General features: G+C 47.7%; 3 protein-coding genes and 1 long non-coding RNA gene across 18 annotated transcripts in view; 2 read left to right on the top strand and 2 right to left on the bottom strand.

Moving 5' to 3' along the window:
* Window positions 1–16,991, bottom strand: part of GTF2E2 (general transcription factor IIE subunit 2) — a 36,419-nt gene extending 19,428 nt beyond the window's left edge. For 2 of the 5 annotated variants that reach the window (XM_064149756.1, XM_064149761.1), the window contains exons 1-4: window positions 16,925–16,982; window positions 16,134–16,297; window positions 1,748–1,839; window positions 415–522 (exon numbers count right to left, since the gene is read on the bottom strand). In XM_064149756.1, coding sequence (XP_064005826.1) covers window positions 415–522; window positions 1,748–1,839; window positions 16,134–16,293 — 360 coding nt within the window. In that variant the 5' untranslated portion in view covers window positions 16,294–16,297; window positions 16,925–16,982. Of the gene's footprint in view, window positions 1–414; window positions 523–1,747; window positions 1,840–16,133; window positions 16,298–16,585; window positions 16,814–16,924 lie in introns of those variants that run through there. The other 3 variants (XM_064149758.1, XM_064149759.1, XM_064149760.1) reach the window with 3 other exon arrangements.
* Window positions 3,804–12,349, top strand: SMIM18 (small integral membrane protein 18). Its single transcript, XM_064149745.1, has 2 exons — window positions 3,804–3,890; window positions 9,616–12,349. Exon 2 carries the CDS (start codon window positions 9,661–9,663, stop codon window positions 9,952–9,954), a length of 294 nt encoding a protein of 97 aa, XP_064005815.1. The 5' UTR covers window positions 3,804–3,890; window positions 9,616–9,660; the 3' UTR covers window positions 9,955–12,349.
* Window positions 16,992–17,000: 9 nt separating the features above from the next.
* LOC135178683 (uncharacterized) overlaps window positions 17,001–24,165 on the top strand; it is a 38,866-nt gene continuing 31,701 nt past the window's right edge. The window contains exons 1-2 of one of the 2 annotated variants that reach the window (XR_010303685.1): window positions 17,001–17,169; window positions 18,852–19,026. This is a non-coding gene — a long non-coding RNA (uncharacterized LOC135178683). The remainder of the gene's footprint in view (window positions 17,170–18,851; window positions 19,027–24,165) is intronic. The other variant, XR_010303684.1, reaches the window with a different exon arrangement.
* Window positions 17,657–24,165, bottom strand: part of WRN (WRN RecQ like helicase) — a 55,220-nt gene continuing 48,711 nt past the window's right edge. For 9 of the 10 annotated variants that reach the window (XM_064149746.1, XM_064149753.1, XM_064149749.1 and 6 more), the window contains 4 exons: window positions 23,969–24,131; window positions 22,631–22,845; window positions 21,099–21,189; window positions 20,449–20,629 (listed from right to left, as the gene is read on the bottom strand). In XM_064149746.1, the coding sequence (XP_064005816.1) occupies window positions 20,496–20,629; window positions 21,099–21,189; window positions 22,631–22,845; window positions 23,969–24,131 (603 nt within the window). In that variant the 3' untranslated portion in view covers window positions 20,449–20,495. Of the gene's footprint in view, window positions 17,965–20,448; window positions 20,630–21,098; window positions 21,190–22,630; window positions 22,846–23,968; window positions 24,132–24,165 lie in introns of those variants that run through there. The other variant, XM_064149755.1, reaches the window with a different exon arrangement.

The raw sequence follows: 24,165 nt of genomic DNA, 5'->3' as shown, positions 1-24,165 counted from the left end.
TGCAGATCTATTGACCCACAGTTTCAGACAGAAATTTCCCATCAGAACTCTTCATTTTCAGTCAGTAACAAAGAAGCCTTATGAATTTTGTGCCAAACTCCTTTGGTTCAGTTAACTGAACACCCTGCATATTGGAAACACTGTTTACAAGAAATTCCTTAAGAAAATCAGCTTCTTCATAAAAAATTAGGAATGAATAAATTCACCTGACAGGAAATACACTAAGAATCCTAAGCAGCCCTTAAAGATGTGCAGAAGAGCTTTCATTTCACAGTTACTTCAACAGCAGGAGGTACAAGAGACCTGTAAATCAACACAGCTTCTTTAAGGGGGGGGAGGGTGTTAAGGAAAGGTTTATAATTCAGGTTTAACAGAATCCTTTCTAATTAAAATCCAAACATCTGCTTTCTTTACCTCACTCATTAACCATTGTTTCTGTTTGAGTCCAATATCTAAATGCTGTGTTTCATCCAAGATCTCTTCTAGGGTTAAGGGATGCGTGTCGCCCCGCTGGTGCCGAGTCTGGAAAAGCAAACAGGATCTGTTAGAGTTCTGTGCTTATTTAATTCAGTAGCTCCATTAAAAACAAGTAACTAAAGGATCATCACATCTCCAGGCTTGGGGAGGAGTGGCTGGAAAGCTGCCCAGTGGAAAAGGACCTAGGGGAGTTGGGTGACAGCCAGAGGAAAAGGAGCCAGCCTGTGCCAGGTCACCAAGAAGACCATCAGCATCCTGGCCTGTAGGGTGGCCAGCAGAAGCAGGGCAGTGATTGTCTCCCTGGATTCAGCACTGGTCAGGGCACATCTTGAGTACTGAGTTCAGTTTTGGGCTCCTCACTCCAAGAAGGATGTTGAGGGGATACAGCAGGTCTAGAGAAGGACAACAAAGCTGGTGAAGGGTCTGGAGAACAGGTGGTGGTGAGGAGCAGCTGAAGGAGGCTGAAGGTGTTTAGTGGAGGAGGATGAGGGGAGACCTTCTGGCTCCCTACAGCTCCCTGAAATGAGGCTGGAGCCAGGTGAGGGTTAGTCTCTTCTCTCAAGTAATAAGCACTAGCCTCAAGTTGCACCAGGAGAGTTTTAAGTTGGACATTAGGAACAATTCCTTCACTGAAAAGAGCGTCTCAGGAACAGGCTACTCAGCGAAGTGGTGGAATCAACATCCCTGGAGGGGTTCAAAAAGGTGCACAGTTGTGGTGCTGAGGGATATGGTTTAGTGGTGGACTTGGCAGCAGTGGGCTAATGGTTGGACTCAATGTTCTTGGAGAGCTTTTCCAATCTTAATGATTCTGTAATTCTACAGAATTGCTTTAAATGTGATAACCACACAAGTGTTTGAAAACCAAGATAGCCACAGCACACACAGACATTTCAATTAAGCATTTTGGAGAAGATGAGGGGAAAATATGCTGAGACAAGGTCATTTGTCAGGCACCACAGGAGGTGTTGTTTTGAGAAATAAACAACTCATGACTCCTAAAAGCTGAACAACACCTTGCAATTCCTATTTCTACTGCAAATAAATCCCATTCTGCTGGTTTTCAAGTGACCTGGGATAATCAGGATTTCAGTAATAGCAGAAGATGCTCCTTTTTTAACTGACAGCAGTTTGACTTTAACAAGTTGTTCCTTGAAATTCTCACTCTTGTAGTAAAAGAACATTAAGAATCTGCAATATTCAGCATCTTTCAGCTAGGACAGAAGAATAAAGTATTAAAATCCATTCAAAATGACACAGCAAACCATTGTACCTTCATATAATTCACTATTTTAGCAAGGACTCCAAACTTGTAGCCAGAGCCTCCTGAAAGGGCCTTCAAGTTAAATGATCCATTGCTGTGATCTGAAAAAGGAGAAAACAAACAAGAAAATGAGGCTTTCAACACCACTCTGTTGGCTCTGCTCTTCCTCTCTTTCTCACACTGCTTCCAGAAGTTTTCAGATTGACAACTAGGAACAAAAAACCTGCTGCAGGATCATGTTGATCCTGACTCTGAGTTACCTATCCACAGAGATGCAGCTCTGGAAGACTTCCAAGTAGGACTACATAAAGTTATTGGGACTTGACCTTTAAGCAAACACTGACTGCAGCATTGTTGCCATAAGAGTTCATGTTTAATTCCATGGCTTAACAAACCATCATCATTTATGCTATGTTAATTCAGGCTGAAATCATACCCTGCAGTTCTGCTTCATGCTGCTGAGCTAGGAGCAGAGAGTTACAGTGATTTGCCCATGAGATTCAGTGGCACACCAAGGGAGGCTGGGCTTGTTGTGATGGGTTCTTTTTGACTCTTTTTAAGGTAGCTCTAGTGGAGAATTTATTACAAACCAAACCATAAATTAAAATATCATAGAATGGCTCAGGTTGGAAGAAACTTCAGAGATCATCTACTTCAACCTCCTTTCCATAAGCAGGGATGCCTCTCACCTAAACTTGGATGCCCAAGGACTTATCCAACCTGGCCTTGAACACCCCCAGGGAGGAGGCAGCCACAATCTCCCCGGGCAGCCTATTCCAGAGTTTTACCACCCTCAGACTGAAGAACTTCTCCCTAAGCTCCAGTCTAACCCTGCTCTGCCTCAACTTCAAACCCTTCCCCCTTGTCCTGCCCCAAACACCCTTGGGCAGAGTCCCTCTGCAGCCTTCCTGTTTGATCCTTTCAGGTATTGGAAGGCAGCTCTAAAGTCCCCCTGGAGCCTTCTCTTCTCCAGGCTGAATGACATAAGCTGATCTGTAAATGACAACAAAAGGCAGCTTCCAAGTGGGAATTTTGGATGTAGTCAAATTTTGAACCACTTCTGATAATTATTGGGAAGGCCTAATGGAACCTGGTGCTGGTATAGGAAAAAAAGAAGAGCTAAAGGAACAAGCATCAGATTTAAATCAGCTGCTGCTGGTACAGTAAAAAATATTGAAGGAAAAGAGATTTAAACTCAACTGAAGTTGAGATAATATAATGGAAATACAATGCTGAAGGTACAAACGTCAGATTTAAACTCAACTTGGGGCTAGCATAGTCAAAAATAGAATGCTCAAGGAATAAACATCAGATTTAAAGCTCAGCCAAATGGTAATTGTGAGTGAAGCTCACCAAAAAGTGAAGCTCTTGCATGACATTTGCTTAGAGGCTTTACACAGCACAACAATTCTAAAATTAGCATAGAAGAGTCAGTAGGACTCCAGCTGAAGAACATTTTATTCTGGTTACTAAATTAAGAGGGGAAAATGGGAGAAAAATAAAAGCCAGAATAAAGCCTCTAGGGATTTTCCCCTAAAGGGCCCCCTTTTATCATTAAAAATGGATGTCTAATGCAGGAGAGCTTATAAATTAAATAAGGATGCTTGCAAGGAGAGGTCTAAAGCAACTGGAAGTAAAATCCAGAGGCACAACAAATAGTTAAGATGACTTCTCATGTATTTGTTCTGTCAATGGAATCAAGGAGATTATCTTGTTTAATCTGCCTGGCTACAGTCTGCTGCAGTTCATGACAAGTAAATCTGAGCACAGGAGCAAGCTGGAAAGCTGCAGATGTTAACACTTCAAACGTCAAGCTTTGACCTGCTGCATTCCAGCACCAAGCAAAGCAGGCTCACAGTCACTGCCGCCCTCCCTCCCTCCCTGGGTGCTTCTCTCATCTCGCACACACAAAGAGCATCCCAAAAATGAGAGCAGGAAGGGGGATTTGCTTCTGATTTAAGGCAGTAAGAGCCCAAGTGATGAATGATTTACTCCCTGGGGTTGGAGGGGTTGATGCAAATGAGCATAAAGGAAGTTGTCAGCAGCAGCATGTTCTGGCCAATGGTAGGAAAGCTCCATCTTAGCTGTGCTATAGGCTGCGTTAAAAACAGGGACCTGAGCAGCGCTCTTCCAGCATCCTCTCAGACAAGAGGTAGGTGTGGATCGTTTTATAACCATCTCTTTGCTTTCTCGTGATTGCTGAAAGAAAAGATGCCTGTTAGCTGCACACCTTCTTAGAATCAGGCTGCTTTTTCTCTAGGTGGAGGAGGATTTTCTGCTGCCCGGCGCAGGGCAGCTCGTCCTGCACTACCAGCCAGGCACTTTCACCATCTGGGCACTGATGGGAAATTGATGACCACTCCATCTTACAGCAAAGCTAATAACACCCAGCCAAGAGGCAGGAAACAAAATGGATTTCACGCTTACAGGGCAGCTAGCTCCTTTCCTGCAGCCTCACCTTCCTCGTAATTGATCCTCTGTGTTTTGGAGAGAAATGAAAGGATTTCCCTTCAAACAAAGCCAGCTAAGCCTGGAATGGCAGAAATCTCTCTCCCAAGTGGGTATTCCACAAACAGCATCAATTAAACTGCCTGAAGGAACCCTGTGTTTGTGGATATGCTAGAAACCTGGTTATGTTGGAGCAGGGAGAAAATGATGCTGCACGTTATCATCCTTGCAACTACTGGAGCAGTGATCAATCCAACACAGACAGGCTGGGATCTGATGTAGGTTTGCAAATGCTATTTATTACCCCAAGATGTCTCTTAACCAAGACTTCCTCAGTGCTGCATTGAAATGGTTTAAATTTTTTTGCCAGTCATTTCCCCCTCTGCTCCACGAGCAGGATTTCAAATCAAGCTGCTCCTCTGCAGTGTCTAAAAGATGCTTGATACTTTTAAATTAAAACCTAATATGGATGTTAAAGGAACCAATTAATTACTTAACTCACATATCCAAGAGCTGAAATGCATTCAAATCATGATAACTTTAAAATCTAATATGGATATTAAAGGAACTGATTAATTATTTAACTCACTCACACATGCAATAGCTGAAATGCATTCAAATCATGATACTTTAAAATCTAATATGGATATTAAAGGAACTGATCAATTATTTAACTCACACATCCAATAGCTGAAATGCATTCAGATCAGCTTGGCTTCCAAAATTCATTTCAATGTGCCATTAATAAGTAAATCTGCATGAAACCAGATCATTTTGGACAGCTTTCAATGGCATTAACCTTATTAGTACTGCATTAATTCTAGAGGCTCAGCAATGCCTACTTCAGCCTTGTCTTTTAGTGATTACAGCAATGAGTAGCTGCTATTTATCTGCCTGGCCTCATTCAAATCTATGGAGATCAGCATCAACCCTTGAGAAGCACAAAACACCTGCAGCAGGGGCATTCAGTATCACCTCCCTGCACAAGGATTTGCTTCTCTGCACTATGCAGACCCTAATGGGTGGCTGTGGAGTGGGAAGGGGCTGGCTGCTGCACTGTGCTGGCAGCAGGGACTCTGTGCCCAACATGTTCCTATTGGGAACTGAGGTTTGCTGGCAAAGGGTCTTGGCTATATGATGTAAACACAGCCAAGCTCTTTCAGCAGCATCAAATCTTGGTCATTTTTTAGTAAGGACTAAATCTTCTAACAGCATAAAGAGTTAGTTTTTATACTTGGTGTTTGCAGAGTGACCAAACAAGCTGTAACTGACCACAACAAAATCCTCAGCCTTAGAAATCTGTTTTGAGTTCAACCCAAAGCTTCCTTTCTCCAGGTTATTTTTTTGCCATTTAAACCTTGCTTGTTTTAAGTATATCTCAAAGGGGACTCCAAATCCCTATATTCATCACCACCCTCTAGATTTTCAAATAACTCTTCAGATCACCCCTTCAAAACCCCTCCATAGAACAGGGCAGCTGAGTTTCCTTTCTAGCTTGTCACCAAGCCAGGACCCAGCTCAGCTCAGGAGTGTTTTTAAGCTTGGATTTGCTCTGTAAACTTTTGTTTCAAACAAACCCCAAACAGCTTAATTAAATCCTGTCCATCTCAGTCATGGTTGTGTGTATTCAATTACAGATTTGTGTGCTCAGTTGCAGAATTAACAGAGGAAGCAGCAAGTCACTGCAACTGCCCCAACAAATGGCCATAGCAAATGTTAACGGCAGCTATCTTCTCGAGGACAAATTTGCTCTGATTCAATTTAATCCTTCAAAGACAGAAGGATAAAGAACAAAATGTAAATTTGAACAACAAAAAGCAAGGCAGAAAATTGTGAGTTGGGTTGGCTGCTTCAGCCTGCTTTTCAAAATAACCTTTTTTAGTGTGTTTTAATAATGGCATGAAAATCATACCAGGTGCTTAAGACTGCTTCAAATGACCTGGTTTTGTAGATACCACTGCCTTTGTCTTGTCCTCACCCACTTATTCAGCTGTTTTCATGGAACCTTTTGAGTTGGACCACCAAAGGTCACTCAGTCCAACTCCCCTGCAGTCAGCAGGCACATCCTCCACTAGAGCAGGTTGCTCGCAGCTTTGTCCAGCCTGACCTTAAGTATCTCCAGGGATGGAGCCTCAAGCACATTTCTGGGCAATCTCTTCCCAGTCATCCACCAGCTTCTCATGACACAGACTTCTTCCTCACATTCAATCTCAATCTGCTTTCACTTCAAACCACTGTCCCTGGTCCTATCCCTGCAGGCCTTTGCAAATAGTCCCTCTGCAGCTTTCTTGTAGCCCCCTTCAGGTACTGGAAGGTTCCTATTAAGTCTCCCTGGAGCCTTCTCTTCTCCAGGCTAAACAACACCTGCTCCCTCAGCCTGTCCCATAGCAGAGTAGCTCCAGCCCCATCATGGCCCTCCTCTGGACTCTCCATCAGGTCCATGTCCTTCCTGTGTGGAGGGCTCCAGAGCTGTTCCCAGCACTGCAGGGGAGGTCTCTCCAGAGCAGAGCAGAGGGCAGGATCCCCTCTCTCTACTTCTGGCAACACTGCTTTGGATGCAGCCCAGGCTGCCACTGGCCTTCTGGGCCACAAGTGCCCATTGCTTCTCATCCACCAGCACCTGCAAGTCCTTTTCTGCAGGGCTGCTCTCAATCTCATCATCCCCCAGCCTGGATTGATATCCAAGATTGCCCCAACAGGTGCAGGACCTTGCACTCTGCCTTACTGAACCACATTTTGGGAGCTGCCCCTCAGCTAGCACTGACAGGCTCACCTAAAAACTCACTGCTGTTCCTCAACTGATTGTGGAGACTGGATTAGAGCTCCTTCTCCCAAACCCAGTCTTAAACTGCCTGAAGGATTCCAAGGTTGCTCAATATGCTGCCACAGGTAACCAGAGATTACTAGAGCTCCTTGATTATCCTTTATTACATTGGACTGTATCAGAAGTACTCTAAGTTCCCTTATTTTGGGAGGCAAAGTCAGGAAAAGAAGGACACCAAAGGGGAAAAAAAAAAAAGATGCAATGCAGCAAAGATGTTATTGCCAAACACTTCATCTGCCTCCTTATCCAGAACTCACAGAGAAATTCAGAGGCAGACAAAAGTGCTGGGGATAGGCTGCAGACATGACTGAGGCACAAACTGCTCCCACACTTTGGAGCGACAGCCTTTCCGAAGCAGCCCATCTCCACACGCCCAAAGCAGACATACAGAACCCAGCTCCTTGCTTCATCTCCCCCCCACACCACAAAGCAGCTTTTTATTTCTGCTGGGTACACACAGACAGCACTGGCCCAAGGACAACATTCCTTTCCTAGCAGTTCAGCAGAGAACACAGCAGAAAACAAGAGATCAGAGCTCCTCAGAAAGGCTTCTCCTTGTTATCTACCCTCATGACCACGGCATCACAAAGAGGATGAGATCTCCAAATGCACTCAGTGCTGTTTGGGCAGCTCAGTGGAGCAGTTCATGGATTCACAGAATGGTTTGGGTTGGAAGGAACCTGCAAGATCATCCAGTTCCAAGCTCCCTGCCACAGGCAGGGACACCTCTCATTAGTCCAAGTTGCTCAAGGCCTCACCCAACCTGGCTTTGAACACCTCCAGGAAGGGGAGATCCATGACCTGCTTGGGCAACCTGTTCCAGTGTCTCCCCACCCTCACTGTAAACCCGAGCTGGGTTCCTCAGGTACAAATCTCTACTCAACAGTGGAATGGCTGGAGAATGAATCTGTAAGGAAACCTGGCCTTCTGCAGGGTTAACAAAACTCTGCTAATGAGGAGGAGCTCTAAAATCAGGAGAATTAAGGAAGCAGCAGCACTGTTATCACGTGAGAGAAAAACAACCAAAGGTTCAGTTCTGTTCTTTGGAAACATTCTCCAAAACAGTTATGATGGATATATTTGTTAAAAGAGTTCTTTATTTCTTTCTCCCAAACAGGAGGGCAAAATCAAGCAAGTGAACAAGTTGCTACATTAATGTGTTCTTTTTCTTTACTCAGGTATAGAACCTTAGAATGGGTTGGAAGGGACCTCCAAAGGTCATGCAGTCCAACCCCACTGCACTCAGCAGGGACATCCTCCACTAGAGCAGGCTGCTCACAGCCTTGTCCAGACTGACCTTGAAGATCTCCAGGGATGAGGCCTCTAATACCTTCCTGGGCAACCTCTTCCAGTCTTTCAGCACCCTTATGGTGCAGAACTTGTTCCTCACATCCAATCTATTTCAGAGTATTTCACAGTATCATCAGGGTTGGAAGAGACCTCACAGATCATCAAGTCCAACCCTTTACCACAGAGCTCAAGGCTAGACCATGGCACCAAGTGCCACGTCCAATCCTGCCTTGAACAGCTCCAGGGACGGCGACTCCACCACCTCCCCGGGCAGCCCATTCCAGTGTCCAATGACTCTCTCAGTGAAGAACTTTCTCCTCACCTCAAGCCTAAATCTCCCCTGGCACAGCCTGAGGCTGTGTCCTCTCGTTCTGGCACTGGCCACCTGAGAGAAGAGAGCAACCTCCTCCTGGCCACAACCACCCCTCAGGTAGTTGTAGACAGCAATAAGGTCACCCCTGAGCCTCCTCTTCTCCAGGCTAACCAATCCCAGCTCCCTCAGCCTCTCCTCATAGGGTTTGTGCTCAAGGCCTCTCACCAGCCTTGTCGCCCTTCTCTGGACATGCTCAAGCATCTCAATGTCCCTTCTAAACTGGGGGGCCCAGAACTGAACACAGGACTCAAGGTGTGGTCTAACCAGTGCAGAGTACAGGGGCAGAATGACCTCCCTGCTCCTGCTGACCACACCATTCCTGATGCAGGCCAGGATGCCATTGGCTCTCTTGGCCACCTGGGCACACTGCTGGCTCATCTAAATCTGCCCTTCTCTCGTTCAAAACCACTGCCCTCGGCCTGCCCCTGCAGACCTGTGAAAACAGTCCCTCTGCAGGCTTCTCGTAGACCCCTTCAGGTACTGGAAGGCTGCCCTCCCTGGAGCCTTCTCTTCCCCAGGCTGAGCAATCCCAGCTCCCCCAGCCTGTCCTCATAGCAGAGGTGCTGCAGCTCCCTGATCACTTGGAACAAGGCTCCTGCTTTTGTAAGAATGCCAAAAAAAAAATATGCTGAGGGCTCTCCCACCTTGCACCTTGAAAATGATCTCTAACTCTTCTCTCTTTGCATACACTTGATATAAAGCAGCAGAGTTCCCTCATGACTCACTAACTTACACTGCATGATGGACCAGTCCTGACTGGAAGAAAGGTTCCAAAGTTGAGATCTGAAATTGGATGCTTTAGTGAGTAAATACAAGCATGCCACGACCCATGTTTATAGAAGGTGTGAGGGCTCTTAGTTTCAGTTCTCACACTTTGGGGTAAGAATTACAGCATGTTCCTGACCAATGGAGTCCCTCAACAGCTTTGTTTCTCTGTTTCAGCCCCCAAATCCCTGACAGCAGGCACACCAAGACAGTTCCTCAAGAATGGCAACCCTCAACACCACTCACTGGAACGAGACTACATCCATTTCCCAGTATCTGGGCTTCCAAGTGCAGAAGATTTACCCTTTCCACGACAACTGGAACACTGCCTGCTTTATTATTCTGATCATATTCATCTTTACTGTGGTTTCTCTGGTGGTCTTGGCTTTCCTCTACGAACTGCTGGACTGCTGCTGCTGTGTGAAAAACAAGACTGTGAAAGACTTGGAGAACGAACCCAATCCAGTCAGAGCAATGCTGAACAGCTTCAGAAAGCGTGAGACAGAGGTGGTGTAGGAAGGACTGAGCATCAGCACCCTGAATGAAGCCTCTTGTACCTTACAGATGAGCAAGTCCTGTGCTTTTATTCATTTGTTTTCCCTTTTGGAGTGAAATATAACAGCAACAGTTATTGTTGTACCTAGCAAAGGCTTTTCTTAGCAGAAGGATGAGCTGTTGCAATCTTATGGGGGAAGGAAAGGGTTTTTTTTTTGTCTTGAAATGAACTTGGTGTTTCTATGGAGTTTTTAGGATAGATCTTTGCCTACATGAAGGAACAAATGTTGCCTGAAGCACATAAAACAATGTTGCTTTACTGGAAAGGACCTTTATAGAACTGCTCAACAATCTGATCATACCTAGTGCAGGGACACAGCAGTGTCCTTTGCAGGGGGCAACCACACAGAGACAGGGAAGACACACAAGGGCTGAGAAGAGAGGCTGTGAGATGGAAGGGTTGAATGGTGAGAGGTCCCACCAGATGGGAGAGGCTTGTGTGAATTCTTGCCTGTGGCACTTCTGACTACGGGTTTCTTCCTTTTAGAAGAGAGGGTGTGGGGATGAGAAGCCAACACGGAATACATCCCCTCAAGTGGGCTTTGCTAACCCCTCAGGGTACAATTTGACCCTTTCTCCCTCCCCTTGTCCTGTTCCAGAAAACTGCTCTCCCCTTACTTGACACTCAGCCTGTTCACCAAGTTGTGAGTGTTGAGATGGTGACCTTAGGAACATCTCTCTACACAAACAGACTGTAGTGGTGCTATGGCCTAGAAGAAAGAGAGACATTGCTCTGCCCCAAGGCTGTGTCCATAACAGGCCAGGGCATCAGACATGCTGGATACTCCATCCCTACTTAACTTCTGGAAGCTGAACTGGAATTGCATTCTCACACACCAGGAGATGGGTGGCAGACCTCCTACCCTGAGAAGTCACCTCACTCCCTGCACACAGCTTTCAGGTCCTAATGTGCTTCAGGAAGGAGCCCACACCAGGACTAGCCTGCTGCTGGAGGTGGCAGGACGGATGCACAGAGAGAAGCGACTGCATTCTGCACAAGAGAATCCCTGCAAGCTTCACCAGCCTGTTGATGCATCCAGAGAGCTCTCACTGACACCCTTCTCAAACTGATCATGGACCCTCAGCTCACCAGATCCTTTTCCTGTGTAGTTTCTAAGCCCATCCAAGCTCTGCAGTTGTAACTGTTAACAACAGCATGGCCATCAGTGACACTCACTCCATCTTTCACACTCCTGAGCCCCACAGAAAAGCAGTTGGGTAAGAAACATTCCAGACCCAAGCTAAGCGTGGGACAAGATATTTAATGATGTTAAACCCAAACAATATTCCTGGTGTTAGGGAAACAAAATACATCTAATGGCCAAAGAGACAGGAAAGCTACAAGAGTGATCCTGCAGTTCACCCATGTCAGAGATACCTTTGTGCTGTGGCCAGTATCTATAATTATCTTTCTTTCATATAATTAAACTCCTCAATCAGGTGCAGCACAGCTGAGCTCCAGAAGATCTGGACACAATGAAAGACTTGCTCATTTGATTCATGCTTGTTCTGGCTGGTGAAATGGAGTTACAAGATACTCAGGCTGCTATAAACCAGTACAGCCAGTCCAGTGATTCACCTGGAGAAGCAACCTCCCTTCTGCAATCACTAAATGCTACAACTGCTTCTGTAACCACTCATCTCCCATACATTTAGGGTGAAGTTTTGCCAGTCCCAGGTGCAGAGAATGCTTTTAGCTGAAGGAAAAGAAAAAATAAATCAAAGTATAAGCACAATTAATGGAAACTGACCCCACAGGTACAAGCCAACACCAAGACACACAATGAAGATAATGGGAATGATGCCAATGCCTCCCACTGGCAAGGAGGCTGGGTAGATGCCTCCTTATTTTCTACCTATCCTGAAAGAATGATGTCCTGCTTGAGAGGTAAAAGTAGCCCTTGGGATCAGCAAATTGAAGTGCCTCTTTCCTGAAAGCAAACCCTCTGAAGGTCAACAGGACTGCAGGCCACTCAGAGTGTTCCTGCAAAGCACTCCTCCTCGCTGCACACCAGAAGGCAGTGTGCAGGAAGCACCCTGGCTGGCCTCTGCCATGCTGGCTTCACCTTCCTATGCCTTCCTGAGAAGCACACACGATGAAAAGTCCTGGGATTCATTCCAGCTGCTTATTTCACAGATCTTCAAAGGAGGAGACTGGGTGTCTGCACAAGGAAGAGAAGACAAAGATCTCCCCTTGCACAGCCCTAGAGCCTCAGGACCATTCATTCCCAAGAGATTTCAGCTCTTGATTACTGTTGGCCAATACCATGAAGACAAAGGTCTTAAAGATGAAGACCTTAGCCACAGCTTACTGTTCATTAATAAAAAGAAATAAAGAGATATGATCTGTATTTTATTTATTTTCCAGTCTCTGTTCTTAGTAAACAAGGCAGTTCTGAATGTTTTCAAGCAGTTTGTTTGAATAAATTCACAGAGGTACAACAGTAACTGCTCTCACTGGAAAGCTTTCACAAGTCACATTTAGCTCTGCTGCCTACTCAAGATGCTTTCAATGCCTTTCCCTCTCCACAAAGCAAATGAGGCAGGATCTTCAAGTCATAGAAACCTAGAAGAGTTTGGGTTGAAAGGGACCTCCAAAGGTCATCCAGTCAGACCTCACTGCAGTCAGCAGGGACATCCTCTACTAGAGCAAGATGCTCAAAAACACATCTTAAAGATCCTTCAGGGATGAGGCCTCAAACACCTCCCAGGGCAACCTCTTTCAGCATCCTCATGGTGCAAAACCTGTTCTTCACATCCAATCTGAATCTACTCTGCTCTCATTTCAAACCATTGTCCCTCATCCTGTCCCTGCAGGCCTTTGCAAACAGTCCCTCTGCAGCCTTCTGGTAGTCCCCTTCAAGTACTGGCAGGCTGCTCTAAGGTCTCCCCAGAGCCTACACTTCTCCAGGCTGAACAACCTCAGCTCCCTCAGCTTGTCCTCACAACAGAGGTGCTCCAGCCCTTTGATCACTTTTGTGGCCTTCCTCTGGACCCACTTCTGTCCTTCCTGCATTAAGGCCTCCAGAGATGGATGCAGGGAGAATCTGCAGGTCTTACACACCCATCCTAACACACAATCACTGTGACACTATTAATCGTCTCTGTGGTTGCTACAAGACAAAACCAAGATTGATCACCTGAATTTTCATTTCTTCAAGGGATGTGACAGAGGTTCTTCAGTATTAGATTTTTATTCCACTTCCCCAAGACCTCTGTCTGGCACACACATATCCTGACAGGTGCCATTTCAAATTACAAGAGAGGTTTGAGGCAAAGGCCTTTGGCTCTGCAGCATCACAGGGCAATCTGCGTGGGTGCTTAACCCATTCAGCCATTTACCAGATCAAGAGAGGTTCTCCTCCCCCTCTACTCTAGTGAGGACACATCTGGAATATTGTATTCAGTTCTGGGGCCCTCAGTTCAAGAAGAGCCTCGGGGAACTGCTTGAAAGAGTCTAGTACAGAGCCACAAAGATGCTGTAGGCAGTGGAACATCTCCCTGCGAGGACAGGCTGAAGGAGCTGGGGCTTGGAGCAGAGGAGCCTGAGGGTGGCCTCATTCCTGCTGTTAAAGATGTGCAGGGCAGTGTCAGGAGGACAGAGCCAGGCTCTGCTCAGGGGTGTCCAGTGATAGGACAAGGGGCAATGGGGGCAAGCTGGAGCAGAGGAGGTGCCACAGGAGCAGAAGGGAAAACTTTGCCACTGTGAGGGTGCTGGAGGCCTGGAGCAGGCTGCACAGAGAGGTCATGGAGTCTCCTTCTCTGGAGACATTCCAAACCCCCCTGGATGTGTTCTTGTGTGATCTACCCTAGGTGATCTTGCTCTAGCACCGGGGTTGGACTGGATGATCTCTGGAGGTCCCTTCCAACCCCTAGCATTGTGTGATTCTGTGAAACCCTGAAACCTTTCTGCTACTGTCTAGAATGAAGTCAGCAGCTTGAAGGACAAAGTGCATTTGCCCACGCTCCTTTCTGTGTAAGATCATCATCTGAGAGCTGTAAAGACACTTAAAGAAACACTGAGCCCACAAGACCACAGCAAAGAAACAATACTTTATCTATTCTGCTACCCAGCCACATCTACTCCAATCCCCAGACTAGACTCACCTTTGAACTGCTCACCCTCTTGTTGCCTTCCCACCTCTCTTTCCCAACAAACTGCCTTCACTTAAGAAGGCACACAGTTTAGAACATTCGGTGTGGAAATCTATTTCACTTGGAGAGCATGGCAAAGGCACTGATGGAAATCTGCCCTCCCTTGATTTATTTTAAAACACCTGGCTGACAGCTTTGTTTGGTGCCCTAAGAAGCTAGAGGTAAACAAGCAAACTCCCTACTTGTCCCCTTAGACTCCAGATGCTCCACTCCTCTCACTGTCCTTGACGTTTGCCTCTGTTGTTTTTAGCTCAGTTGTTTCTTTTGGAGTTCAGAAGAGAACCACATGAGGCATTTAAAATATGAGCACACGATGAGTTTGTGCAACAGAGTATTTTGTGGTTTAGTAACTCCTGACATTTGATTTGACCTTTAGAATGCATCTGAGAACTGTCAGTGCTTGCACAGAACTAACACAGCCCCTCAAGTGATGTGTTTCACTTAGTGAAGGCAAAGCTGACAGAAATCTGCTTAAGCTCTGGTGTTCATAAACACAGATCAGCTCCCAGGTAAAACAGGAGGCACTGCTAACCACAAGATGCTAACCAGACAAGATAACAGAACAGTAGAGGTTGGAGGGAATCCCTGGGGATCATCCAGTCCAACCCACCTGCTGATGCAGGGTCACCCTGACCAGGTTGCAAAGGACCACAATGTCCAGGTGGGTTTGGAATGTCTCCAGAGAAGGAGACTCCACAATCCCTCTGGGCAGCCTGCTCCAGGATTCCAGCACCCTCACACCTTAGAAGTTTCTCCTCCTGTTCAGATGGAACCTCCAGGATCCCAGTTTGTGATCACTGCTCCTTGTCCTGTCGCTTGCCATCACCGACAAGAGCCTTGCCCCATCCTCTTGCCCCCCACTTCTAGCCCTTGATCAGCACTGAGAAGAGCCCCTCTCTCAGGCTGCTTTTCTCCAGGCTCAGCAGCCCCAGGTGTCTCAGCCTTTCCTCCTCTGAGAGATGCTTCAGCCCCCTCAGCACCCTCATGGCCTCTGCTGGATTCCTTCCAGTAGCTCAGACATAAGTTACAGAAGATTACATTGTAAAATCCATCTCAGGGATGGACAGCCTGTGCCTTAGGTTAACAGAATTCAGCTCTGGCCTCTCTCTTGCAAGAAAGACAGAACGAGACCACTGTTGCTGCTTGCTCTGCGGGTCCAGCAAGCACAGAAATCACAAATCAAAGCTTGGCTTTGCACAAGTACTTTGGCAGCAGCAACTCCTCCAACTGAGTAACAGCAAACAAGTCCCAGGATGAGGCCTGACAAGCACAGGTGGTAGCAAAAGCAGGTTTTCCTCTCGTGTAAGATAAGTTCTTCACAAGAGCTCACATAAGAGAAAGAACATCAACAGCCAATAGCAAAGTTCACAGAGAGGCTGAATCACACTAACAAACAGCACCTTCGTGTGCTAGTTTGAAGCTAGCTGGAATGTTTTGGTGAGAAGAACTAGATCATAGGCTGTGAAAGGAAACAATGGTAATGTCTGCTTCCCTCAGAGTCTGGCAAAAGAGTTTGGGAAGGAGAAGTGAAAACATTATTTAACACTCTCACCATTTTAGCTCTCTGCCTTGGGCTTCTGACTGAGCTGCATCTCTCCAACACACCCTCCACTCACCTTTGCTTCTTAACCTCTTGGCTGAACCTCTACTCTTCCTTGGGACTGGGGTAAGGTTGAGAGGGGCAGGGGGAAGGTGCAGGGGTGGTTGAGAGCCCCCCCTGGGGACTCAGGTTTCTGGGAGGGGAGTTGTGTTTTTGTATTACTTTTACCTTGTCTATTTCTGTCTGTAACTGTATTTACTGTAAATATCAGCTTGTATATTGTGCTAGCTGTAAATAAATAGCTTCATTCATATTCCCAGAGCTAGCTGAGTCTAGTCTGAGTATTTCTAAAGTGGGGGGGGGCGGGGAACACCCAAACCCTCACACTTCGGAGGATGCCAGCAGAAAACACCGAACAGCTGCCGAGCAGGAGACTTTCACCAACCTGTGTTCTGCTTGGAGCCTGAGGAGCTCCCCTGCTCTACCTTTGCTTTCTTCTTTTTGGCAGAGGAGTCAGAAGATGGCGCTGGACGCTTCTCTACGGCCGGCGTGGAGAGGGCACGCTTTTTGAACAGCTCTCGCTCCCTCAGCAGGCTCGGATCCATCCTGCTGCCGGGGCAAGCGGGGGAGAAGGCAAGAAACGGGGATCAGACGGCAGGAAGTTAGCTAAGAGCAGGGGTATCTACTTAGGAAGCCGTTTGTTTGCTTGCATCCTTCTCTTCCTCCGCAGGGACTTTAAGAGGCCGGGAAATCGGTGTCGGAACTCTACCTTAGCGCCCGAGAAGGGGACCGGCCCTTACACCCGCGCCGGTACGGAAAGCACCGAGGACACCCCACGGCCTTACACTGACCTCCGGCACCCACCGGAACCCAACGCCTGCCTGAGCAGCACCTCACCTTAACGACAAACGTTCGTGTCACCCACACGCCGGGAAACTTTGGCAGCGTGGCAGCCACCCACCCACCCGGGAACCAACCCTGCTGCTCTGCCGTTTAACGACACCCGCGGCACAACGGGACGGGGCAAGGCGGCGGCGCCGGCGGACGGAGGGGGCTTGAGACGCCGCCCCTCTGACCCTGCCCCGGCTGCAGACCTTGCTGTCCCTTCCCGGGGGCTGTCCCTTCCCGGGGGCTGTACCCCCGCGGGCGGATGGGCTCCGACCCGCCGCCGCCGCCGCCGCCGCCCCCCCCCCCGGCTCCGCGCCACGGCCGCCGCGCGCCCGCCCGCCCGCTCACCCGCCCGCCGCAGCGCGAGGCGCAGGCCGCGCGCCGCCTTCCCGGCAGCCCCCGCGCCGCCGCCGCCCGCCCCGGAAGGGGCCGCGCCGGTGCCATGGCGACGCGGCGGGAGGAGGCCGCCGGGGCCGGTTGGGAGCGGGGCAGAACGTTTTGGTGAGGAGAACTGGATCTTAGGCTGTGAGAGGGAAACAAGGGCGATGTCTGCTCCCCTCACGGTCTCGCTGAAGAAGAGACGAAAGCATTAGGTAACGCTCTCGCCGTTTTTGCCTCACAGTCTGCCTCACAGTCTGACTGAGCTGCCTCTCCCTCACCTCACCTTCCACTCACCCTTGCTTCCTAACCCCCTGGCCTAGCCTCTGTTCTTCATTGGGACTGCGGTAAGGGTGAGAGGGGCAGGGGGAAGGTGCAGGGGTGGGTGAGAGCCCCCCCTGAGGCCTCAAGTTTCTGGGAGGGGAGTTGTGTTCCTGTATTACCTTTTACCTTGTCTATTTCTGTATATACTGTAGCTATCTGCTTGTATATTGTGCTAAGCTGTAAATATAAGCTTCATTCATATTCCCAAAGCCGGCTGAGACTAGTCTGGGTGATTTCTAAAGGGGGGGGGGGGGGCAGAGAACACCCAAACCGTCAGGCCGCCCTTAACCCCCGCCAGGCCGCCCTTAACCCCCGCCAGGCCGCCCTTAACCCCCGCCAGGCCGCCCTTAACCCCCGCCAGTCACTCACGGCCCAACACCGGTTCTTTGCTTTTTAATGCTAATAACTTCCATCCAGTGGAAAAGCACCGAAGGTGAGGCTAGGGGGAGCTGCGGGAATGAAGAGCGGAGCAGCGGCAGGCAAATCGCGGTAGTGCAGTAATTCTCTGTACAAAAAACACCCATTGTTTAGAGAGTAAAAAAAATAGATCTTCATCTCTATATTCAACGAAAAATGCCTCTTTTGGCCTCTGTTTTGGATTTCTTCGGCTGGATTAGAGGTAGAGGTGCTTCTGATGAGGTTCTAAACCACTCTGGCACTTTCCTCTTGAAAGGGGGAGGTAAAGTCTGGAAGAAGAAGAAAAAAACATGTTGGAAAAGGGAAGTAGTTTACTGGTGAATTGATAAAGCTCTGCTCTTACACAGCTCAGCTCCCCAAAATCATGCTCATCAGGAGACACAAACTGCTACCAGTAGTAGTGGAAAGCTTATGTCTCTCTTAAACACCTTGTTAAGTGCACATCCTGGTCTCCAAGCTGGTGACACATGGGTTTGATGGGTGGAGCACCAGGTAGATAAAGAATTGGCTTGATGGCTGCACCCAAAGAGTGGCTGTCAATGGCTCCATGGCCAAGTGGAGGCCAGGGACAAGTGGAGTCCCTCAGGGATCAGGCCTGGGACCAGTCTTGTTCAACGTCATTGTGGGTGACATGGACAGAGGCACTGAGTGCACCCTCAGCAAGTTTGTTGATGACACCAAGCTGTGTGGTGCAGCAGACAGGCTGGAGGGAAGGAAGCCATCCAGAGGGACCTGGGCAGGCTGGAGAGGTGGGCACAAGCCAGCCCCATGAGCTTTAATAAGACCAAGTGCAGGGTCCTGCATCTGGGTCAAGGCAAGGCCAAGCACAAATCCAGGCTGGGCAGTGAGTGGCTGGAGAGCAGCCCTGAGGAGAGGGACCTGAGGGTGCTGGTGGATGAGAAGCTCAACATGAGCCAGCAGTGTGCACTTGCAGCCCAGAGAGCCAACCAGATCCTGGGCTACATAAGGAGAAGTGTGGCCAGCAGGTTGAGGGAGGTGATTCTCCCCCTCTGCTCTCCTGAGACCCCACCTGGAGTACTGCATCCAGTTCTGGAGACCCCATTACAGTCCAGTAACGACTTCATAAGTAGGTATCCCTGCTCTTAGATAACTTCCTACCTTTTAATACCCATTACTTGCCTACTTCCCCTAACAGAAGTATGGATCCAAGCTTACTGAGAGAGTGAGAGCTGTTCAAAAAACTATGGATCTCCGCTGAGAAGAATGTCTCAGGATGATCAGTGTTGACAAGCTGCCCTGGAAACAAAATATATCAGCACCACCAGTCTACAGCCAGGAGAGAGGCTGCTGCAGTGCCACACCATCAAGAGGTAAGCACTCCACACCAGGGCTCCCAGTTCAAACCTGGGTGAAGCAGGGACGATGCAGGGACCCTGACACTGATCATGCTTTGTTCCTGTGTCACAGCAAAGGGGCTTTGCTTGGATATGTTCTGAAAGTGCTCTGAAACTAACACCAGCAACCTAAAAGATAAAGTTACACCGTGTTTAAATAAGATACCCTTTGTGCTGTTCAGGAGTTATCTCCAATGCTGTCCAGACCATGAATTTGTCTGCAGCACGTTTTACATTCACAGCTTCAAACTGAAGCAAGCTGTACAGCAGTCAGTGCTGGGCAGCCCACATAAGCTCCCTTCAGAAGCACTATTTGTATGTTGATGCAAACAGTGCAAAACCCCCTAATGACATCAGAGTAAAAACCTCACACAACTGTATCTGAAAAGGGAAAAAAGGGAGCCAAACATCCTCCTGGAGCACTGGAAGCATCTGCCACTAGATGGCTGACAAGATTTACGGCGGGGCAGTGTCTGTAGCAGGCTGCTCGCTGTGGAAGTGGCTTATTCCACAGAAGTATAGAACTGTGGGAGTTGGAAGGGACCTCTGGAGATCAGTCCAACTCCCTACAACACAGGGTTCACCTAGGACAGGTCACACAGGAACACATCCAGATGGGTCTTGAAAGTCTCCAAAGAAGGAGACTCCACAACTTCTCCAAAGCTTCAGTACCCTCACACCACAGATGTTTCTCCTCATGATGAGGTGGAACTTCGTGGGTTCCAGTTTGTGTTCACTGCTCCTTGTCCTATCATAGGACACCACTGAAAAAAGCCTGTCCCTTCTTCTTGACACACATCCTGCAGATGTCTGTAAACATTCAAAAGATCTCCTCTCAGCCTTTGCTTCTCTGGATTCGACAGCCCCAGGTCTTGGCTCATCAATCAGATGTTCCAGTCCCTTTATCATCCTTGTAGCCTTACTGGACTCTCCCCAGTATATCATCCTCCTGTTGAACTGAGGACCCCAAAACTGGACACAAAACTCCAGATGTGGTCTCACCAGGATGGAGTTGAGGGAGAGCAGAACATCCCTTGACCTGCTGGCCACAGTCTTCTTAATGCACCCCAGGAGACTATTTGCCTTGTTGGCCACAAAGGCACATTGTTGTCCCATGGGTAAGTTTTATCCACCAAGACTTCTCCATGGAGCTGCTTTGCAGCAGATCAACCCCTAATCTGTACTGGTGCATGGAATTGTTCCTCCCCAGGTGTAGGGCTTTACACTTGTTCTTGTTGAAGAATCCATCTTGTTTGGGCAATACAAGCAGTGTGCTGTCACTGCACCAAGATGATGAACAAGAGAAGGTGTCTGGCAATCCAGGCCAAGGATCCAGACAGAAGCTGGGATTTTGATTTGTTAAAGATCAACGTCCCAATCATCTGCTCCTGGCACAGAGCTGCAGGCACAGACTCACCTTTGGCTGAGAGGCAGACAGGTCCTCCTCACTGCGACTGAGGGCAGGCTGATTCCAGGAGGCCAAGGCGGTGGCTTTTGGGTGGCTTGCTGCCCCTCTGCTCTCTGCCTGGCTCTTCTCTGTGCTCTGGGTGGCCTTTCCATGCAACACTGAGGAAGCTGGCTGTTAAAAGGATGACAGCATTAAAGCCTGAGTCTGCACAAACCAGACTGAATGCAAAGGCTGTGTTTTGGAGGGAAATGAGTTTGCAATTCTAAACAGAGTTCTAACACCTTTGCTTAACAAGATCATGAGCTGTTTCTGACTCATTCCATCACCAGAGGTGAGCAAGTCAAGTACATCCATTTCAAACACAAGGCAACTGGAACTTGGATATTTTGTGCAGTGAGGAAGAATATTTCCTCCATCCCTGTGGTCCTGAGAACTTGAAATCCTTGCTCCTGCTTCAAGTAGTGTGTTTTCAAATGTGTTTTTACACCAAAAGTTTCAGTTAAGAAAAAAGGCATTTTGGGCACACTTCTGATCTCTACATAATGGTATTGGTTAGAAGCTGGAAGAGCCAAGGTGTCAGCTCCAGATTTTGATGTTACCAAAGCATTGCTAATGGCAAGTCTCCCACATGCTCTCTTACAGCAAGAAGAGCTGCTTATCGAAGGCAAAGGCACCACTTGCAGATGAGCTTTCTCTGCTCCTTCCTTCAACGTTGGATTGCCCAAATTACCCTGTAAAAGCAGCAGCAGTGCAAGGCTGTTAAAATCCAGGAGTGTTTGTAAGCTGACTGAAAAGCTGTCTGCTACAGGGAATTACTGGAATCAGGATATCTTCTGAAGGGGGAGTAAATGAAGACTTTTTGGATTAGCTTTTGATTTGCAGTCTACTCATTTGTACAGTATTAATTTGATTTCTAATACCATCTCATTCTGTTATTAGCTCCAGCAGCTAACAAGAGAAGAAAAAAAAAGTAATTAGAGTTCATGCAATTAGAGTGCCAGGAGGTCAAGTTCAGGAAAAAGATACATAGAAACAAAACAGCAGCCAGGGATGGAAGAAACAAATCAATTTGGCAAAGTAGAAAAGCCTGAAGAATGGTTTGAGTCAGAGTTCAAGAAACTAGCCCCAAAATCCTGTGAGGAACTGATGGGAAATCCTGATATAAGTAGCAGAAGGAGGTTGAGTTTGTAATTTTCTCCTGTTTCCACCAGGAGCCACTGAGTGCAGGGTTGCCTTTTGTGCAAGATCACAGAATCACAGCATGCATCAGGTTGGAAAGGACCCTTGATGGTAATTTTGTCCAGTCTCCCTGCAGTGAGCAGGGACATCCTCCACTAAAGCAAGCTGCTCAGAGCCTTATCTAGTCTGACCTTGAAGACCTCCAGGGACAGGGTCTCAACAACCTCCCTGGACAATCCGCTGCAGTGTTCCAGCACCCTCATGGTGCAGAACTTGTTCCTCACATCCAATCTAAATCTGCTCTGCTCACATTTCAATCCACTGTGCCTCATCCTGTCACTGCAGGCCTTTGCAAACAGTCCCTTTGCAGCCTCCTAGGTACTGGAAGGCCGCTCTAAGGTGTCCCTGGACCCTTCTCTTCTCCAGGTTGAACAACCCCAGCTACCTAGCCTGTTCTTGGAGCAGAGGTGCTCCACCCCTTGATCATTTTCATGATCTGAACCTGCTCCATCAAGTCCATCTCCAGCTAGATCAAGATGCTGACCTGGGATGTGGGAGAGGCCAGCCAAGTTCTCAAAATGATAGCTTGGCCTTTCTTAAACAGCAACAAAGAGCTCCTTGTTTTCGGAAACCTCTTCCCAGTGAGTCAGACCTATGGCATGACACTTGTTATCATGGCTACACTCAGTTTCAAGCAACAGAGGAACACAAAAAAGACTGAGACCAATGCATGGACTTCTATCTATGAAGGATTCATCTTAAAAATTTTCACACTGGGGAGAACTTTGGATTTACTTCACTGCCTCAGCTACTGCAAATCCAGAATTTTACAGAGGACATCCCAAAGGGCTAGACAATGGCAAAAAAAATGTTCATCTCTTCTCTGAAGCCACTATTAAGCTGTGGTTGTGGACCTTCATGTGCCTGATCTTTCTGTTCTGCAATTGCAAGACTTACTAGGGTAGAGATGATCTTATACCTTCTTTTACTAACCTGTTTTTCACTCCACAAGGCATCTTCCTTGCCTGCTTGATCTGCTCCTGATTTCTCCTGCTGCCCATCTGACCACACCAACATCCTTTTGACACTTGAGCCATCCTGAGATTTAACTCTACCCTTTTTCTCCAACAGTGCCACAGTCATCCTGATGAGATATGTTTCGATCTTTTCTGGAACAAGTTTTCTGATTGCTTGAATTTTGGTGGTGTCTTGGGGGAAAAAAAAGAAATACAATATTAACTGGGGTTTAATCCTTGTGCCTCATTAAAGCACAGGATAGATTAAGGTATGCAAAAGACTGAAAAATAAAACACTGTGGGGGTATGACTTGTAAAACAGTTTGTGACGTCATGGGATAAATCCCCACCTCACAGAAGCACAGATTGTTAGGGGTTGGAAGGGACCTGCAGAGATAATCCAAGTCTAATCCCATGACAGAGTAGGACCACCCAGGGCAGGTCACACAGGAACACATCCGGGTGGGTTTGGAATGTCTCCAGAGAAGGAGACTCCATGACCACTCTGGGCAGCCCACTCCAGGCCTCCAGCACCCTCACAGAGGCAACAGTTTTCCCTTCTGTTCCTGTGGCACCTCCTCTGCTCCAGCTTGCCCCCATTGCCCCTTGTCCTGTCCCTGGACACCCCTGAGCAGAGCCTGGCTCTGTCCTCCTGACACTGCCCTGCACATCTTTATCAACAGGAATGAGGTCACCCTCAGGCTCCTCTGCTCTAAGCCCCAGCTCCCTCAACCTGTCCTCACAGGGAGATGTTCCACTGCCTACAGCAGCTTTGTGGCTCTGTGCTGGACACTTTCAAGCAGTTCCCTGAGGTCTTTCTTGAACTGAGTGGCCCAGAACTGGACCTCATTTGTGCTCACACAAACTGCCTGTACTAAAACATCAGGATCACCTCCTGCATTTCTCAGCTTCCTTATCATTAACAAGCAACAAGAAGTTGCACTGAGGAAATTCTACAGCTCTTTTTCAGACTATTTTGTGTAAACTCCAGTAACCTACAGGAAGACTTGGCCAGGCTGATGTTTTTCCAGAAACACTTGAGGAAATACAGATTTAGGAGTTTATCTTTCCAACATCCATACAACTGAGTGGCAGGATTTGTAATGGGCTACTCTCTATTACTCTTTAATGAATCACAATTGCTTCATTTTACAACATAACTTTGAAAGGAAAGGAATGATCCTGGCATTGCTACACTCTACCTTGCCACAGGCCTTCAAGAAATGGCTTTTACCTAAAGGGGCAGCTGACCTGTCAAGTTTTCACTCTTTTATCTCTCTGCCACAGTCATTCAGAAAAGAGCTGTGATGTTCACCTGAGTTAATGGGAGGATTATGGATAACATCGGTAATGAGCTGTTGAACTTCAGGAGTTAATCCTGCTCGCTGCACGTTGACAGGGTAGCCAGCTTCCAGCGCCTGGAACAAGTGAGTGCCAACCTCAGGAAGAGGCAAAGACCTGGTCTCACTTATAGTCCTCTAGGGAAACAAAGACAGAAGAAATTCAGATGGC

This window comes from Pogoniulus pusillus, chromosome 10 (assembly GCF_015220805.1).
Source record: "Pogoniulus pusillus isolate bPogPus1 chromosome 10, bPogPus1.pri, whole genome shotgun sequence".
In the NCBI taxonomy this organism is placed as follows: Eukaryota; Metazoa; Chordata; class Aves; order Piciformes; family Lybiidae; genus Pogoniulus; species Pogoniulus pusillus.
The sequence above is the reverse complement of the archived record's forward strand: the minus strand, read 5'-3'. Positions and strand labels throughout refer to the sequence as shown.

Bases quoted from the DNA above. Each gene is read 5' to 3' on its own strand.
- SMIM18 (XM_064149745.1), top strand. From the start codon at position 9,661: ATGGCAACCCTCAACACCACTCACTGGAACGAGACTACATCCATTTCC.